The sequence below is a fragment of the Crocodylus porosus genome, unplaced genomic scaffold (assembly GCF_001723895.1).
Source record: "Crocodylus porosus isolate Cpor-Errol unplaced genomic scaffold, CroPor_comp1, whole genome shotgun sequence".
In the NCBI taxonomy this organism is placed as follows: domain Eukaryota; kingdom Metazoa; phylum Chordata; order Crocodylia; family Crocodylidae; genus Crocodylus; species Crocodylus porosus.
In genome coordinates, this window is record NW_017728914.1 from 10226631 (window position 1) to 10243241 (window position 16611).

General features: G+C 40.0%; 1 protein-coding gene across 5 annotated transcripts in view; it reads left to right on the forward strand.

Annotated features, from left to right (window-relative positions):
* The window catches only part of SLIT3 (slit guidance ligand 3), a 938430-nt gene that overhangs the window by 720258 nt on the left and 201561 nt on the right, over positions 1-16611 (forward strand). For all 5 annotated transcript variants that reach the window (XM_019534858.1, XM_019534861.1, XM_019534859.1 and 2 more), the window contains 4 exons: positions 1566-1716; positions 2858-2932; positions 11133-11276; positions 15521-15664. In XM_019534858.1, the coding sequence (XP_019390403.1) occupies positions 1566-1716; positions 2858-2932; positions 11133-11276; positions 15521-15664 (514 nt within the window). The remainder of the gene's footprint in view (positions 1-1565; positions 1717-2857; positions 2933-11132; positions 11277-15520; positions 15665-16611) is intronic.

The window sequence follows — 16611 nt, forward strand, 5'->3', positions numbered from 1 at the left end:
TGAAAATTGCAGAATTTAAATCCTTTTCTAGTAGCTATTAATAAAAGCCCACTAGCATGTATAATAGGATGTTGCTGGCTTTCACTGAATAGGGTTGCAGATGTCACATGGATTTCCTTTAAGGTAACATAACAGCCAGATACAACTGTAAATGAATTTACTTTTGCAGCCAAGTGGTGACTTGTCTTTTACACAGAATTTAGCACCATGGGTTTTTTACTACACAAAGTGTATGTCTTACTTCTGATTCTTTACCAGTTTGAATTTCCATTATAAATGTATCAGTGGGGCTTTAACCTGTTTTTATGATGGTCAAAATGTTATATTACTGGGGGAACTTGATTTCACTAGATTCATATGCGGAGAGAATATGTAATAATTAAAATGGTGGTGTCATTGGATGATTTTTTCTACTCCTCTTACAAATAATGATGTTTTTTATCTGTCTGGAATAGCAAAACAGCATTAAAATGACATCATCTCTCTTGGCTTAGTTTTTAGCTTTTACTGGTGTTTTTAGAATCCTTTAAAATGAACTTAGTCCAGTCACTCTGACAAAAGTATGGCCTGTTTGAATTAGCCCTTTTCAACTAAAGAATTGTGGCAGTGACAAATCCATTTTACAATTGCAATCGACTTTAAAGCCCTAGAAAATTTAGAAATACTTTTTTTGGTTATTAGGATCATTGGGCATAGCAAATTGTTCCAGAAACATTTTTGGTGTTCCCATAATGAAATATGAAGTGAGTGGGCAGGTATTGCATGACTGGATCTGTCTTGGCAACCATTTGATCGTATAAATATTTATTAATAATTTTGGCTCCCAAAAGCATAGAGATCAAGTTTCAAAACCCTTATTTGAAAAAACTGCAAAGTACAGATTAGTTCATTGAACCTAATTGGAAAAGCATTTCATTAGAATGGGTCAAAAAAATAGTCAGAGGTCTGGCATTTGCTATATAATGGCACATTAGGGAGTGATTCTCATGGAGTACAGTCTCTGCCTACCTTGATTAAAATGAAAATGATTTAAACTACCATTACCTTCAACTGCTATTTGTTTAAAGAAGTTAATCAAGATATTTTAATTGTTGCAAAATTTAGTAGGCTCTTTTACCCATGCTTAACTCTGGTTAGTAACTCCAGTAGCTGAAATCTTTAGACCGCTTTTTAAACATCTTTGCATAAAATTACTTGATCTAGCTTACTTGATGCCATCATTAAACAAATCTTATGTTGAAGTGAGTGCCGTGTGACTTAGGTAGGTGTCCACCTGTCTAGATTTTTGAGTGTTCCCCATAGTGCTAAGTGGAAGTAGGTAAGTTACCTTAACAAGGATGCTTATTAGACTGTGAAATAAATGCCCAATGGGAAAGGGGAAGTGAGGAGCCCAGTTTCTAGTGCCATTTTTAAAGGAACTACACAAAACACTTTGATGTATGCTGTATGGAGTAACACTTCATGGATTGGGGATAAGCACGACTGAAAGGCCCGTTTCAACTTCTAATTTTTGTTATTATTAATTGAAAATCTGTTTACCCAAATACCTTTCCATCATCCTACAGGTTCAGAGGATTTCAGAAGTAAATTCAGTGGAAAGTGCTTCATGGACCTTGTCTGTCCTGAAAAGTGTCGCTGCGAGGGAACAATTGTGGACTGTTCCAATCAAAAACTTAGCCGATTACCCAGTTACCTTCCTGAATATACAACAGACCTGTAAGTGCTGCCTCTTTGAGAGGTGGTTGTAGGGGATGCTGCTCTAGAGTGCCTCGCATATTTTCTCTAATTTTTGTCTACTTGACCTCTCAAGAGCCAACATTCCTGTTTAAGATATGGTTTATTCTTTGGGCCTACAACTGTGCTCATGGCTGTTAAATAATTGATTCATTATATTCAGAGGTGTCTGCACAAATCAAAAGATGCCATGATTCCATCTATATTATTAATATGCCCATTTATAGGCATCCAGTTTTGGAGATCTTTTTGGCTCAAAATTAAAGTATGAAGTTTAACGTAATATAAGACAACATAGAAGGTTATGCCATATCTTCAGTATTGGGACTTCTTCTGGCATAGTACATGCTTTAAACCTTTATTGAATGTAAAGTAATTTATTTATATTCACTTGCCTTGAATAGGGGAAAAAAAAAGGTGTTGCCCAAATCATTTATAGAATAAAGAACCACACCACAGCATAATAGTGCTGGTGTAGAACAAAATCAAATTAAACATAACCAAGTGAGAGTTCAGTGAGGGAAAGAATATAGCCTCGTACCCAAGCCATAAATCTTCCCTCATAGCCCTTGCTAACAGTCTTTGTAGCTTGTCTAAAGTTCAGGATACCTATGCCAGGGTATTTGCAACCAAATCATGGTAAGAAAGTCACAGATCTAACTGGCCACATAGAAAAAGCTCTGCAAGCTATTCCTACTCGTATACCATTCATCTGAGGTAGCACTCTGGAGAGAAAGATCACCCAGGTAGGTAGGGATCTAAACAATATAAGGCTTGCAGTCCAGCCAAAAGCAGTGCCAGGCCCTGCAATTTGGAAACTAAAGGGAATAATGCTCCCTACTTCATCACTGATTGATTAGATCATATATTAGACTTAATGCCACACCTCTTATGGAAATTCTGACCTTTGAACACAAATACTTATACATGCTTAGAAAGGCTCAAAGTTTTCTGTGGTAGGAAGCTCCATAGGTGGTAGATATTGGGATGACAGATAATATGACAGATGTTCTTTTGTTTACCCTAAAGTCAGAATACTCTGTGCAGCTATTTCGAATGTTGTGGAGAAATATGTGTAGAAATCAATGAAGCATTAAGTGCCTTTTTTGTTTGTTCTCACCAGGCGTCTCAATGACAATGATATCTCAGTTTTGGAAGCAACTGGACTCTTTAAGAAATTGTCCAAACTAAGGAAAATGTAAGTCCAAGTGTTTGTCACTTACATATATTATAAACCTTCTACTTGGTACTGCGAAGAAGGAAATGAAAGTTCTGGTTTAGATATTAAATCCATCCTGATGAATATTCTGCACAGGTCATCATGGCTACAAATCCAATTGAAAGATCTCTCATTTGAAAGGATTTTTCACCAAAAAAGTATCATAGAAAGTATCTCTTAGTAGATCTTATTGCTGACCTTGCGCAAGTCCCCTCTGTTACTTCCACCTAATCCAGTCAAACCAGTTTTTGCAGAAACTGATGTTTCTGTCTATTACACAAATGCATTCAATTTTCTCTCTGACATGTTACAACCCCCCCTACCCCTCTCAAGTCATTTCAAGGTAGGTGGGGATCTATTATCTAGATCCCTACCTACTTGGGCAAGCTTTCAGGGTCTGGCATACAAGTCTGGCATGGATCCTTTACCTCCCTTCTAATCCAGCCAAAGTATCAGATGTTGTTTATTGCGAATAGTGGACCTCAGGGTAGAAAGGGAACATGGGTAATTAGTCATCTCAGTAAGCCTAGAACTTCATGAAATATACCAAGTAGTTAGGATAGTGCTCTGAGAAATGTAGTAACATTTGCCCAAGGACCTGATACCATTAGGGGCCCTAGCAAGTACATTAAGCAAATGGGGCTGAAAAAAATAATTGTGTTGTATAAAACTATGTAAAAGTTGCAAAAAAATTTCAGGCAATCAGACCATCATATTTTAGTTATTGAAAATAAATGTGATGATATAGTTGGACTCATTTCATTTGAGTCTTAAAGTAGACTGATAGAGCAGCTGTCCTCCTTGTGCCATGGATCTGTAAGGAATGAGGGCATTTTAGCAAGCCTGTGTTGTTATTCATAAGTGTAGCATGAAGCAGTTATGGTTTTTTAAGAGCTTGTTTCCTATAAAGCAATAAATCCTCAGTGCCCTATTCTTGGCAGGAGATAAGAATGTAAGAGTACAGGTGCAGTTCAGATGTCTGGATTCTGGCAATGAGACGTAATTGTGCCCTACAGTTCATAATCAAGTGTTGCCTCATATAGATTTTCAATAGCTGCCTTCTAGTAGAAAACTCTCAAGCCACCCTTATTAGCTGGGCTACATTTTCCCCCTTACTTTGAAGGCCCCTTCTTTCACATTATGAAAGGGTTGTCCCCATTCTGAGGCTGGGATTTTTGAACCAAGCAGAAATTGGTACTGAAGACCATTGCCTTGTTTAAAGCCATTTAAGTTCCGAGCAAAACCTCACTCAATTTCACTTGGTTCCTTAAAGCATGAATCAAATTTGATTGTGCCACCTCTTCCTGTAGTTTGAAAACTGTAGCCATTCATTGTCATAATAGACATAGAAGCATCCATAAAACAACCAGGCTGCTGGCAAAACGGCTGGAATCCAGAGTCCTGCAGCTATGAATTCTGTGTGCCAGCAGTGTCCTGTGGGATCAGGATCCAGAGTCTCCCAGCTGTGGGGTGCTGCCAGGACCCAGAATCCACAGCTGTGGGACCTTCTTTTTATCCCCTATGTATTTTTTAAATACATAGGGGGTAAAAAGAAGGTACCGGGTAATGTGGGACCTTTGCAGACACAGTAGAAAATCTGGTTGCCACACCAGACAGCAGAGCTAACCTATTTAACAATTTCTTTGCCTCCCTTTTTCTGAGCAGGGACTGGGTCACCCCCCACCACCGGGACCCCCATAGGTTCCAGGGGAGGCGCACCCAGGCCTAGGGGCAGAGAGGACCTAGTCAGGGAACTTCTGGAGGGACTGGATGTATTTAAATCAGCTGGTCCTGACGATCTCCACCTCTAAGTGCTGAGGGAATTAGCAGAGGTCATTGCGGGACCCCTGGCGTGGCTTTATGAGCACTCATGGTGCTCTGGCATGGTGTCAGATGACTGGAAAAGGGCCAATGTGGCTCCCATTTTCAAAAAAGGGAGGAAGGAAGACCCAGGAAACTATAGGCCAGTTAGTCTTACTTTGGTCCTGGATAAGCTTTTTGAGAGAGTTATACTGGCACATGTCTGCAAGGGGCCAGCAGGGGAGATTTTGCTTAGGGGCAACCAACATGGGCTTATTAGAGGCAGGTCCTGTCAGATCAACTTGGTGGCCTTCTACGACCAGGTCACCAAATCCTTAGATGCAGGGGTAGCAGTGGACGTAGTCTTTCTGGACTTTAGGAAGGGCTTTGACAGTGTCTCTCACCTCATTGTCATTATAAAACTAGGGGACTGTGGCATCGATACCTACACACTCAAATGAGTCACTAGTTGGCTGGGGGGCCACACCCAGAGAGTGGTGGTGGATGGGCCATTGTCTACCTGGAGGGATGTGAGCAGTGGGGTCCCCCCAGGGCTCGGTCCTTGGGCCCGCACTGTTCAACATCTTCATTAGCAACTTGGATGAGGGTGTAAAAAGCACCCTGTTCAAATTCACAGAGGACACTAAGATGTGGGGAGAAGTGGGCACGCTAGAAGGGAGGAATAGGCTGCAATCAGACCTAGACAGGTTACTGGGTGGGCAGATGAGAACAGGTTGGGATTCAACACTGACAAGTGCAAGGTGCTGCACCTGGGAAGGAAGAACCAGCACCATGCCTACAGGCTGGGGAACTCCCTTCTCATCAGTGCAGAGCCAGAAAAGGATCTTGGAGTCATTATTGATGCCAAAATGAACATGGGCTGACAGTGTGGGGAAGCGGTCAGGAAGGCCAACCGTACCTTGTCATGCATTCACAGATGCATCTCAGGCAAGTCCAAGGAGGTGATACTCCCCCTCTATACAACACTGGTCAGGCCGCAGTTGCAGTACTGCATCCAGTTCTGGGCATCAGACTTCAGGAGGGATGTGGACAACATGGAGAGGGTCCGGAGGAGGGCCACCCACATGATCAGGAGTCAGCAGGGCAGGCCCTATGAGGACAGGCTAAGGGACCTGAACCTATTCAACCTCCACAAGAGAAGGCTGAGGGGGGATCTAGTGGCCATTTACAAACTAGTCAGAGGGGACCAGCAGGCACTGGGGGAGTCCCTGTTCACCCGAGCACTACTAAGAGTGACCAGGAATAACAGTCACAAGCTTGCAGAGGGTAGATTCAGACTAGACATCAGGAGGCGCTACTTCACCGTCAGGGCGGCTAGAATCTGGATCCAACTTCCAAGAAAAGTGGTGCTGGCTCCCTGGGGGTCTTTAAGAGGAGGCTGGATGAACACCTCGCCGCAGTTGTTTGACCCCAGTACTCTTTCCTGCCATGAAAGGGGGTCCGACTTGATGATCTGCTCAGGTCCCTTCTGACTACCAACTATGAAACTGGATGCATGAGCCAGAACTGGATTCAACTTCCTTTCCTCTAGCTATATCATCTCTGAAAAGCCTTATATCCTTATAAAGTTTGGTGAATGATGTAAACTAATATAGCTCTGAAAAGTAACTGTGAAGAAACAATGTCATTGCCTTTATATTTCATAGATCTTTTCCCTTTGTATTCAGTCGCATCTGAATGTATATTCATTCTCCCAGCAGTTTCCTGTTTTCCCCCTCCCTGAAGCTGTAGGGCTGGGGTGGATTTAAACTTTATCACTAGACACAAGTTAAAGTATTTGGAAAGCAAAATCTTTCCTGACAACTTCTGGCTCTCTCTGCATGATGTCAAAAGACATCAGGGGCGCACACATACAAGTCTCAAGACCTGTTCCCTCTTCAGCAGTCCACATGGATTTTCTTCCATGGTAGCAATGGACATCAGGAATTGTCATCACTGTGTAAAAACAGCAATATTAACAAGACATCTTCAGAGGCAGAGCATTTAGTCTGCTACTCTTGTGGAGTGTGTCAGGCTCTTTCACCCCAGTGGAAGAGTAAGCGGAAGCTATGTGTGAACACAAATGAGGTTAAGTGCCCTAGGATTAGTCTTTGCCAAAGAGCACTGGTAATTAGTAGCTTCAAACCCGCTGTGACCCTTCTCACTTATGCACAAGGGCAGGGTGTAGGCAGAGAACGGACGTGTCTGTGGGGACCTGGACTTAAGTGATCTTTATAGTAATGAAGCTCTTAATCATGCCTTCCTCTTGTAGGTCTCAGTGCTGCAACTGTGAGGTAGGAGTAAAGCTAGCAGCTGCACAGCAGGGAACTCATTAATGCAGGGTCAGGTTCCTTTCTGTTCCCTGTACTTCTTGTTTTTTACCTTATATGTCAGACAGGGAACCAAGATAGTGCAGAATAAACCCTTGCTCAAATGCTACTGGTAGAATGAGTCTTGCTTCTAACAATAACAAAGTAAATTTACCCTGCTCCAGCTACCCATTTTATGGCCAATTTCCATAATATTTAACCAGTTCACAATCATTAGTATATTTATGCCCATTTGCATTATGATCATAGAGCAAGGTAAAATAATTTATTCCTAGGGAGAGGCATGGCAGTCGCATTCTCTTCCCTACATATCTTAACCCATTTGTATTCAGTCATAATGCACATGAGCAGCTTTTAGCTTGGTTCCGTTGCATGATCTGTCAATAAGCTGTGCATTTAAATAGTCCCAAAGGAGCCACTGACACAATTGATTTGGGGGTTCAACTGTGTCCACTTTCTTGGAAATCCCTCAGTATAAATTTACATGATAGCACATCACAGATACCAAAAAGTCATTGAAGGCCTGTCTCATAAACTTGTAGTGCATTCTGGTTTTTTTAGAAGAATACAATGCTGATGTGGGGTGCATACAGGCTTGGAGCACTAACATTTTATAGCACCGTCAGTTATTTTCTTTGCATTTGTCTTGTATAGAGGTGTCACTTAGGCACAGTGATAGTGACATTTTGAGATTAGCTCAGTTATCAGTGAAAGAGGTGAGAACAGAACTCACAACCTCCAACTGTGTATTGTAGCCACTAAACTATAGTCTGTTCCAGAAGGTGTGGCTACACCAGTGAGACTGTGCAGAGGAAATACGACTGCAATAGTAAATACTATTACTACATATATTCTATGATTGTACCCCATACAATCATATAGGTGACCCAGCACCAATTCTACCAACAAATTCACTTAAAAGAAAGCTCATACATCTCTCTCTGTAAAGCAAATCCATAATAACAGATGGAAAATAAGATTCAGGTGGAAGGTTGCCAGGGTTGTTCTAATATTATTTCAAAGCCTTTATGTCAACTAATCCTTGGGATAGAATCTTAGCATTCCTGCAGGACACAACTTTTAATGTTTGAGATAGTAGGTCTGCTGCAGAGTCGGGGGGTTTTTCAGAAGTCTGTTCCAGATCAAAACATGATGTTTTTAATGTAAAGTGTTGTCACCTGTGGAAATGGCAATCTGTTGTTTTGGGTTTTTTGTTTTGTTTTTGTTTTCCTGCCCAAATTGTGAGACAAAAAGAACAACATTTGAACTGTTTTTTTTCTTTTAGCTGTTGCCAGTAGTTCCTGAATGCAAAGTGCATCATTCCAGGGCCTCACATTCTCACTACATCTTTCAAGATTCCAAATAGTACTTAAGGACGCCGTCACAGAATGTGAAATATCTTTGTACAGAACAATTGCTCTCTTGTTTGTTTTTATATACTCTAATGGGAGTAAAGTTGAGTTCTGGAAAACAAATAAAGGAGCCCATGTTGGCAAGAAGTCCCAGTGAAACTACAGAGCAGTCTCTTACTTATTTATCTCTATAAAGCACATCTTTCCTTATTCCCATTGTTTGAGTCATTTTGTAATGTTTTATATATAATTTTAAGTTATTTTGGGCAAGGTCAATCTTTTTGCCTTAAAGCAGTTAGTATCTTTCTTGGATCCTTCAATTAATGATTACTTGATTCTGAAGAAAGGAGAGGAGCTAGCAGCCACAGCAGGGATGTCATCTATCTACAGAAACAACCTTGTTGTCAGCAAAAGAGCAGGCTTCTCTAATCTGACCAGCTCAAGGGATAGAGGACAAGTCCTGTAGCTTGCACACCTAAGTGCATTTGGTCTGTGCAATCAGAATATATGACTGTCCACTAAGAAGTATACTGCAGTCACTCTTTTATGTACATGACATGTATTAATTATAAGCCATAGGACCAAATTATTTTTTGCGAGTAAGCCTCATTCCGTGGTTAACACTAGAAAATGTCCACATGAGCAATGCAAGAAATAATATAACAGATACAAAAAAGATGCTAAACTATAAATTACTTCTATCAAATAACAGTGCAGCTGAAAATTAAATTCATATGTCACTACATCCTGCCTAGGCTAGCCTTGACACTGAACATAAACCCTGGTCATCATATCATAGATGAAAGTACAAAGCAGAAAACTTTGGGAAAAAGAGAAAAAAAATTCTATATCCATAATTATTTTGCCTCATTATTGGCATTCTTTCCCCTGATTTCTGGTTACAGAATTCATGAAGGGCTATGGGTTACATGTTATATGGTCTAGTATCTGACAGTTGTTCAGGATACATAAACCATAAACCAGTGGAGATTACCACATGAAAGCCATCTTCAGGCTTCAACATTCCTTTTATTCAGTAAAAACCTTTTCAAAGAGCAACCCCCCTGCTGCTTGTTTTCAGCTAAGAGCAAAATTATCCTGTTGCCATGTGTTCCATCAACTCTTATCCAAACCCAAACTATCTCCTCTTCCGAATGTCATGGTTCAAACTTCAGCGTAATATTTAGTTGTTTGCTTCCTTTATTCAGGGTCAGATCCTGATGCCATTACTCATACTGAATTAGCCAAGGGACCATTTTGGATGTAAGGTCCTACTCAGCAGTCTCAGCTTACTCCATGTGGCATTAGAATCTGTTCTGGATTTGTAAGCTCTTTTAAACAGGGAGAATCTTGTATGAGTGGTCCTTTACTTCAAACCCTTGCTGAAAAGAATAGTGCTCTGCACCTAAATCTGTAGTCCATAGAATAAAACTTCCACTTTGTACTGTAGGGAAGGAGGTGAAGGGTCTAGTCCAGGTAGCTTAGTATCACAATAGACAGATGTCCTGTTTTGGGGTGGGGGGGAAGTTCCTATTTGAATTTAAATGAGCAGGTAACAGATCACACTGACAGCAAGATCAAATCCTCAGTTTAGTCATAGATGGCACTGCACTGAGCTTAACAGTGGAAGTGACCTAAGGAAGAGCACTTGACTGCTGAAAATTTGTCCAACAGTTCTCCCAACTATATAGTTGATCCAATAAAAGATATCACAAAAAAATTCTTGTCTCTCTGAGTTTCACAGTAATTTTTAACAAGGTAGAGACCTAAAACTAAAAAAAAAAATTCTGGCATTTTATATACATATTTTTTATAATTAGAAGTTGCCTTCGTTAATACATTTCTAACAACATTTTATCATTTAAGCTTTCATTTTATTTGGCCTTTTCACAGAAGCAACATATACAGAACAGGTTTAATTCTGCAGTTTATTTCAATATTCTTCATTTTTTTTTTCCTTGATTTATGGTTGAGGCTTTTCAGATATGAGTGATATACATTCTTAAACTACTTTCAGGGTAAATATTTAGAACATAAAGCTATATACTGTGGTAAACATATCTAAAAATATAATAATTTAAATCATATTTAAATTATTAACAGTGTGCTTTATTGTTTATGAACTTAAATGTTGGAATATATCACTAATACATATGTGCTCACATCATTAGCTATGTTTCTGGATTTCATTATTGTTCAGACACCTAGCATAAATGAAACATAAATATAGTGGATTTCTCAGGACTTCTCTTTGTTCACTTGGGATTCACTCTGTCTGCTCCTTGCCAAAGTCATAAAACTTGATCTTGCCAGGTGCTGAATGCTCAGGCCCTGCAAAATGTATAAGCAGGTGCTGAACTTGATACACAAGAGTAGAGTGCTGGAGTGTTCTGCATCTCGCAGGACCAAAACCATTAAGAGCCAGATTCAGATCATGCACAACTTCATTGACTTTGCACATGCTTACATCAACTGTTTTGCCTATCCTGATATGATTGTCTTAGTCAGAGATGGTGTGAAAGGGGAAGTAAATGTGCATTTGAGGTGATGCTTGACCTCTATTGCAGACTGCAGATTTGTCTGTGTAATTTCTTTAAGGCACAAAGAATTTCTTAAGCCTCTCTTTATCTTGTGCTGATTAATGTTTGGAGCACAACAGTAATGTTTTTTCCTATTACCATTGCTTTCCCTCTGCAGAAACCTGACAAACAATAAGATCAAGGAGATCCGTGAAGGCACATTTGATGGGGCATCAGGGGTGCAGGAATTGATTTTGACACAGAATCAGCTGGAATCTGTGCATGGACGAATGTTTAGGGGCCTCACAGGACTCAAGACATTGTAAGTGCAAAGTCTGTGTTCCTCTGTTGAAAGAGTACTGTTTGTGTGTCACCTTGGGAGCTTGATAACAACACTGTTCTTGAACAGAGGGCTCACAGGACAGGGAGTGCATCACTGTATCTGAAATGTATTCTGTATATTTATAGTTCAATGAAAGTGTTCAGTTGCTATTTCTTTATAAACCAGGTTTTCAAGGGTTGGAAACATGACAGTGAGATTGAGTTGGGCCAGAGCAGGGTGGATTTAATTGTTTGCAGTTTAAAGTTGTTACATTGAAGAACCTTTTAAAAATTCTACTAAAACTTTAACCACCACATTCACACATGGTGACTTTCTTCCATAATGCCTTACAAATGTTAATTATGAATTGTTATAACCATTGTACAAATAGGAAACTTTGAGTTAGGAGTTATGCACTTAGGGCTGGGACTACGACACAACAAACATATATACATGAGCTTTAAGCAGACATCAATCTAGCCATGGCAGCATGGAAGAGGACACAGGTAAAGCCCAGGCAAGACGCTAAGGAACTACTCAGCCTGAGTAGTTATACAGTGACACAATTATGACCAGTCCAGAGCTGACCAGTTTAATGCTAGCTCTGATATATCAGAATAGTTCAGACCAACACATTCAGTAACTTGGGAACTTAAAATAAACACCTGAAATCCATATCTAATCATATTATGGTGGTGCTCACTCCTTAGGTTCTGGAGATGTACCAGCACAGGCTCCAGCAGCCACATAGACAAGCCAGTGTACTCAAAATACTTCATTGTACGGGTACCACAACTAAAATGGGGTGTGGCTGCAGCCCTCTTCACTTTGGGTCTGCCCATGCATATGTAGTGGTGCCTAGATAGAGATAAAAAGCAGTATGTGCAGAAGGGTGGGATCACTGTTGGCATCTGCTACATCCCTTAGAAACAGAAATTACAGTATGTGTAGGGGGCTAGGGACAGAAATTACACATAAACCAGTTTAAGTGATCAGAAACTGATTTAAACCTGTAATAGAACAGAAGTTCAATGCATATAAGCCAGTTTGAAAATGGCTGAAACTGGTTTTAAGATAAACCTGGTTGAATGTAATATCAGATTTAACTGATTTAGGTCAAACCAGTTTATGAAAGTTCTGTCTCAGACCCCTTCCTGGTTTCAGTTAAATCAAAGTCCCCCAGCATCCCAACATTTCTAGGTGTGGGCTGGGCTGGGCTGGGCTATCTGTTCCAGAGAGCACGGCTGGCCCCACCCCTCTTCTCCGTAGCTGGAGCAGTGAGGGCTGGTTCAATGGCCTCACTTGCTGGCCTACTGCTCCTCCCTCCCCTTCAGACAAACCCCTGCTGGGGTCTGGGGCCAGGGAGGGGGGTTAAACTTCTCTTCTCCCAAGTATGGAGCTGCCCTGCCCTGCTTACTTAGTGCTGGCTGTGACTGTGGACTACAAATTCTAAGGTACCTGGAAGCAAGAAGAGGAAGTGATGGGAAACTGCAGAATCCTACTGTTGTGAGTCTGGACTGCAGATCCTAGAGACCTCAGGGGCAGCAGGAAGAGGAAGCAAACACACAGCCCATGCTGGCTGTGCTCCAGAGAGCCATGCTATAGCAACCCCCAGCTTCTGGCTTGAGCCACTGCAAGCATCTGGTTGCATTTCCTGAATCAAACATGAATATCTGTTCATTCGCTTATTGATTCAATCTTTGCAGCTGAGACTAACTTTTAAAGACTGAATCAATTCAGCTTTGGGTGTTTTAATTGTCTGCACTCAGCCAGTGCATCTGGTGAAATCAGAAAGAATGATGGCACATGGTTGATAATGTGATCTATACTTGATAAATATATATATATATTTTTTTACAATCTCCCTATTCTAAAGGACGAGATACCTAAACAATACAGCAGAATGGCCTCAAAATGCCATTTAAATACTATTTACAATGGTCATTTTATACATGACAACAAATAGCTTCTTACTTTGCAAAGTCTCATAGTACCAATTCCTTCAGTCCTCATTGAAGACAACCCCTCAGTTAACTTCACTTACTGGTTTGCCTGCATAAGACCATGACAGATTAGCCTAGAATGAGAAATGGAGACTTTTCCCTTCACTGTTCCTTTAACATATATTTTTTGTGGCATAGTCCATCTGTTCCTTAATTTGGTGCATGCATTTTACTAAGGAAATTTTAAATACTGTCTGTGGATACTAAATTAACTTGTTATACTATAAAAGTAGCCCCTGGCAGTGCTTCCAAACTTGATTAAGTATTTTTTTTCATTAAAAAAAAAATTTAGCTCAGAAGCTGTCCTGTTGTTCTGACCTGCATTTTCCCCCAGCTGCTTAAGCAGTCTAAATATACTCAGCATGAAATGAAAATCTCTAAGTATAAGTGTTCCTTCAGGAAGGGCACACAGTGTGTGGTATGTTCTGGTATAAAACTTAATTTTTTGGCTTGAGAGACGTATATTTTTATCTATAAGCCTACTTTCTTTGGACATAAAAACTATGGCATAAACCAAGAAGCCACATTGGAGGTATGCTAATTTTAATATCCTTTTTCTATAAACATATTAAATGATTATTGGAGATGCATAGGCATTTACATTTCCAGTCTTTCTGGTGAGATTCAGCTACCCTCTAATCCTTGCTGAATGGAATCCAGAAAGGGCATCATACTGATATACTGCTGTAGTATGCTATTCTTCCAAAAGTTACCTAATCCTAAAGTGACCCCAGCAGTTTTCTTATGTATTACTACATTCCTTCTAGAGCTTAAAGCATAGGTGGAAATACTGTGTGGCATGATATGATGGTTCCCCTTAAAGGTGGTATCTTCTTAAGCTCTCCCTCTGAGTGCCTATTGATCTCAGATTTTTACATGGTTTTGAATGCCTGAGGAAGTAGGACCCATGTATTTATCCTATAGGTGGTTGGGATGATAACTGGATTTAGTAGTGTGTAAACCCAAAAGCATGTAAGTGTCTCTTATTAAAATGTAACCATCTCTCACTAGCATTTTTGAAGTGTCTGTCAGTGCCTTATAAGTACTCAGTATGGGGTGTAAGCCCAGGCATCCAGTAGGATTGAATTCAAAGCAGACTGAACATGTTTGATACCACAGAAATGCTTGCTTTCATAGTAGATGATCAGACTTTTGGAGCAGATGCACAAATCTGTGCTTGTTTTGTAGCCTTCATATGGTACATTTAAGTTACTGAATGGTATTTAACCCAAAGATGAATATCACGGCTACATTGTGGGCACATTTACACATTTGGTAATGCACAGTAGTTACTGTGCATTTAGTTTAGTACTAACTAAATGTGCAGTAACTACAGTTACTGCGTAGTAGTACCAGTTTATGGGTTTTTTGTGATGCTTACTGCGCAGTAGCCTAACACTACTGCGTAGTAGTGTATTAGCACATTTTTGCCCGGCACCCTACTGCACAGTGCATTAAGCATCTCCTGTAGACATGTCCACTGATATGTAAGGACCCACATCTTATTTGATAGAAAATGTGACATATGCCTCATGTAGCTCTAAATCCTTTGTTGCTATGAGAATAAATTAGGTGCTACACTATTTTGGATTAATTAGGTTTTAACACCAAGTTCATTGTTACCATAACAACTCAGGACACCGCATGTTCCAAAATACAGCTCAAATTCATCTGATCCAAGTGCTGTGCAAAAAGGTTTCAGAGGTTTTGCTCTAAAAAGTCTTTTCCTATAGCAAAGATTAGCTTCTGCCACCGTTGTTTCATTTGAAGATGTTTAAATATGTATGTAAAGAAACTGTTTAGGATGGGAATGTTGTTAATGCAGTTTGTTTGTTATTATGGTCAGAAGGTACTTGTTTGTTATTATGATCAGAAGCTGAATCATGTGGTCTCAGAAATCTGTTTTAGGTTACATTTATGCTTAGCAAATTAATAGATGTTTTAATTTTACTGAATGTCTAAATAGCAAAGGTATCTAGACACACTGTATTTTCAGATGCATGGCATCGACTGCCTGTTAATGCTATATGAGAGAAATGAGCTTTACATTCATGACACATTGTAGAGATGTAAATTTGACCCTTTCTTGGCTTTTGACCATCAGAAGGACAGAATGAAGTCTAGTCCTCACCTAGCACCTGTTACAGCCCTGTATGAGAAACAATGTTCTAATCTCTGTTCTAAACTTCTCTCCCCTTTCAAGCAATACAAACAAGTATTCTGATGTCTGAATTTTTGCAGGATGCTGAGGAACAACTTAATCAGCTGTATAAGCAATGACACCTTTGCAGGGCTAAGCTCAGTGCGGTTACTCTCACTATATGACAATCACATCAGTACCCTCACACCAGGAGCCTTCAATACACTTGTCTCTTTGTCCACAATGTAAGTCATCTTTTTCTTTTTATTTATTTATTTCAATAATGCCATTGCTCAATCCTTTCATTTTAAAAAAGAGGTATTTTCATGTGCAAAATCACAGTGGTTAATTGTTCAGATGGGGAAAACACAAATTTATCTTACGACCTACTGGAATTAGTGAACTGGAAAGTCTAGACCTGCTGCTATAATCTCCATCCTAGACTATCAAAGCAATTGACACATGAAGTGGTAATATCTTCAGCCCAAGCCATTACTGAATTTGTCAATTCAGAGATGATACCCTATGACTGAAAAATAGGATATTTAGTACCTACTTTTAAAACAGAGAAAGTATAATCTGGGCACTTACGAGCCTATTAGCTTGTTTTCAACAGTAGGTAAAGTCTTAGAATAGATGCTAAAGAAAGAAGTAAACAAAGGATATAGAAGCAAATGGAAAATGGGACAAAACACAACAGTGGTATAGCTGAAGGAGATCATGTTAGACTAATTTAATATCCGCTGTGATAAATTAAATGATCTGAATAGCCCTATCCAGGAAGTCTGTCTAATTTATCTAGATTTAACCAATGCTTTTGCTAGATTTAACCAATGCTTTTGCTATCATAACTCATTGGAAATGTTTAGTCAAAGTGGAGAGAATGGGGATCAGTGCCACATTTGTGAGGGGGGATAAGGAGTTGGCTGAAAGGGATGCTATGCTACATTATGTTGCAAGGTTTCATAGATTTCATAGACATTAGGGCTGGAAGGGACCTCGGGAGATCATCGAGTCCAGCCGCCTGCCCAAAGGGCAGGAAGTCAGCTGGGGTCATAGGATCCCAGCAAGATAAGCATTGAATTTACTCTTGAAGGTGTTCAGTGTAGGCGCTTGAACCACCTCCGCTGGCAGACTGTTCCAGACCTTGGGGGCTCGGACAGTAAAGAAATTCTTCCTTATGTCCAGCCTG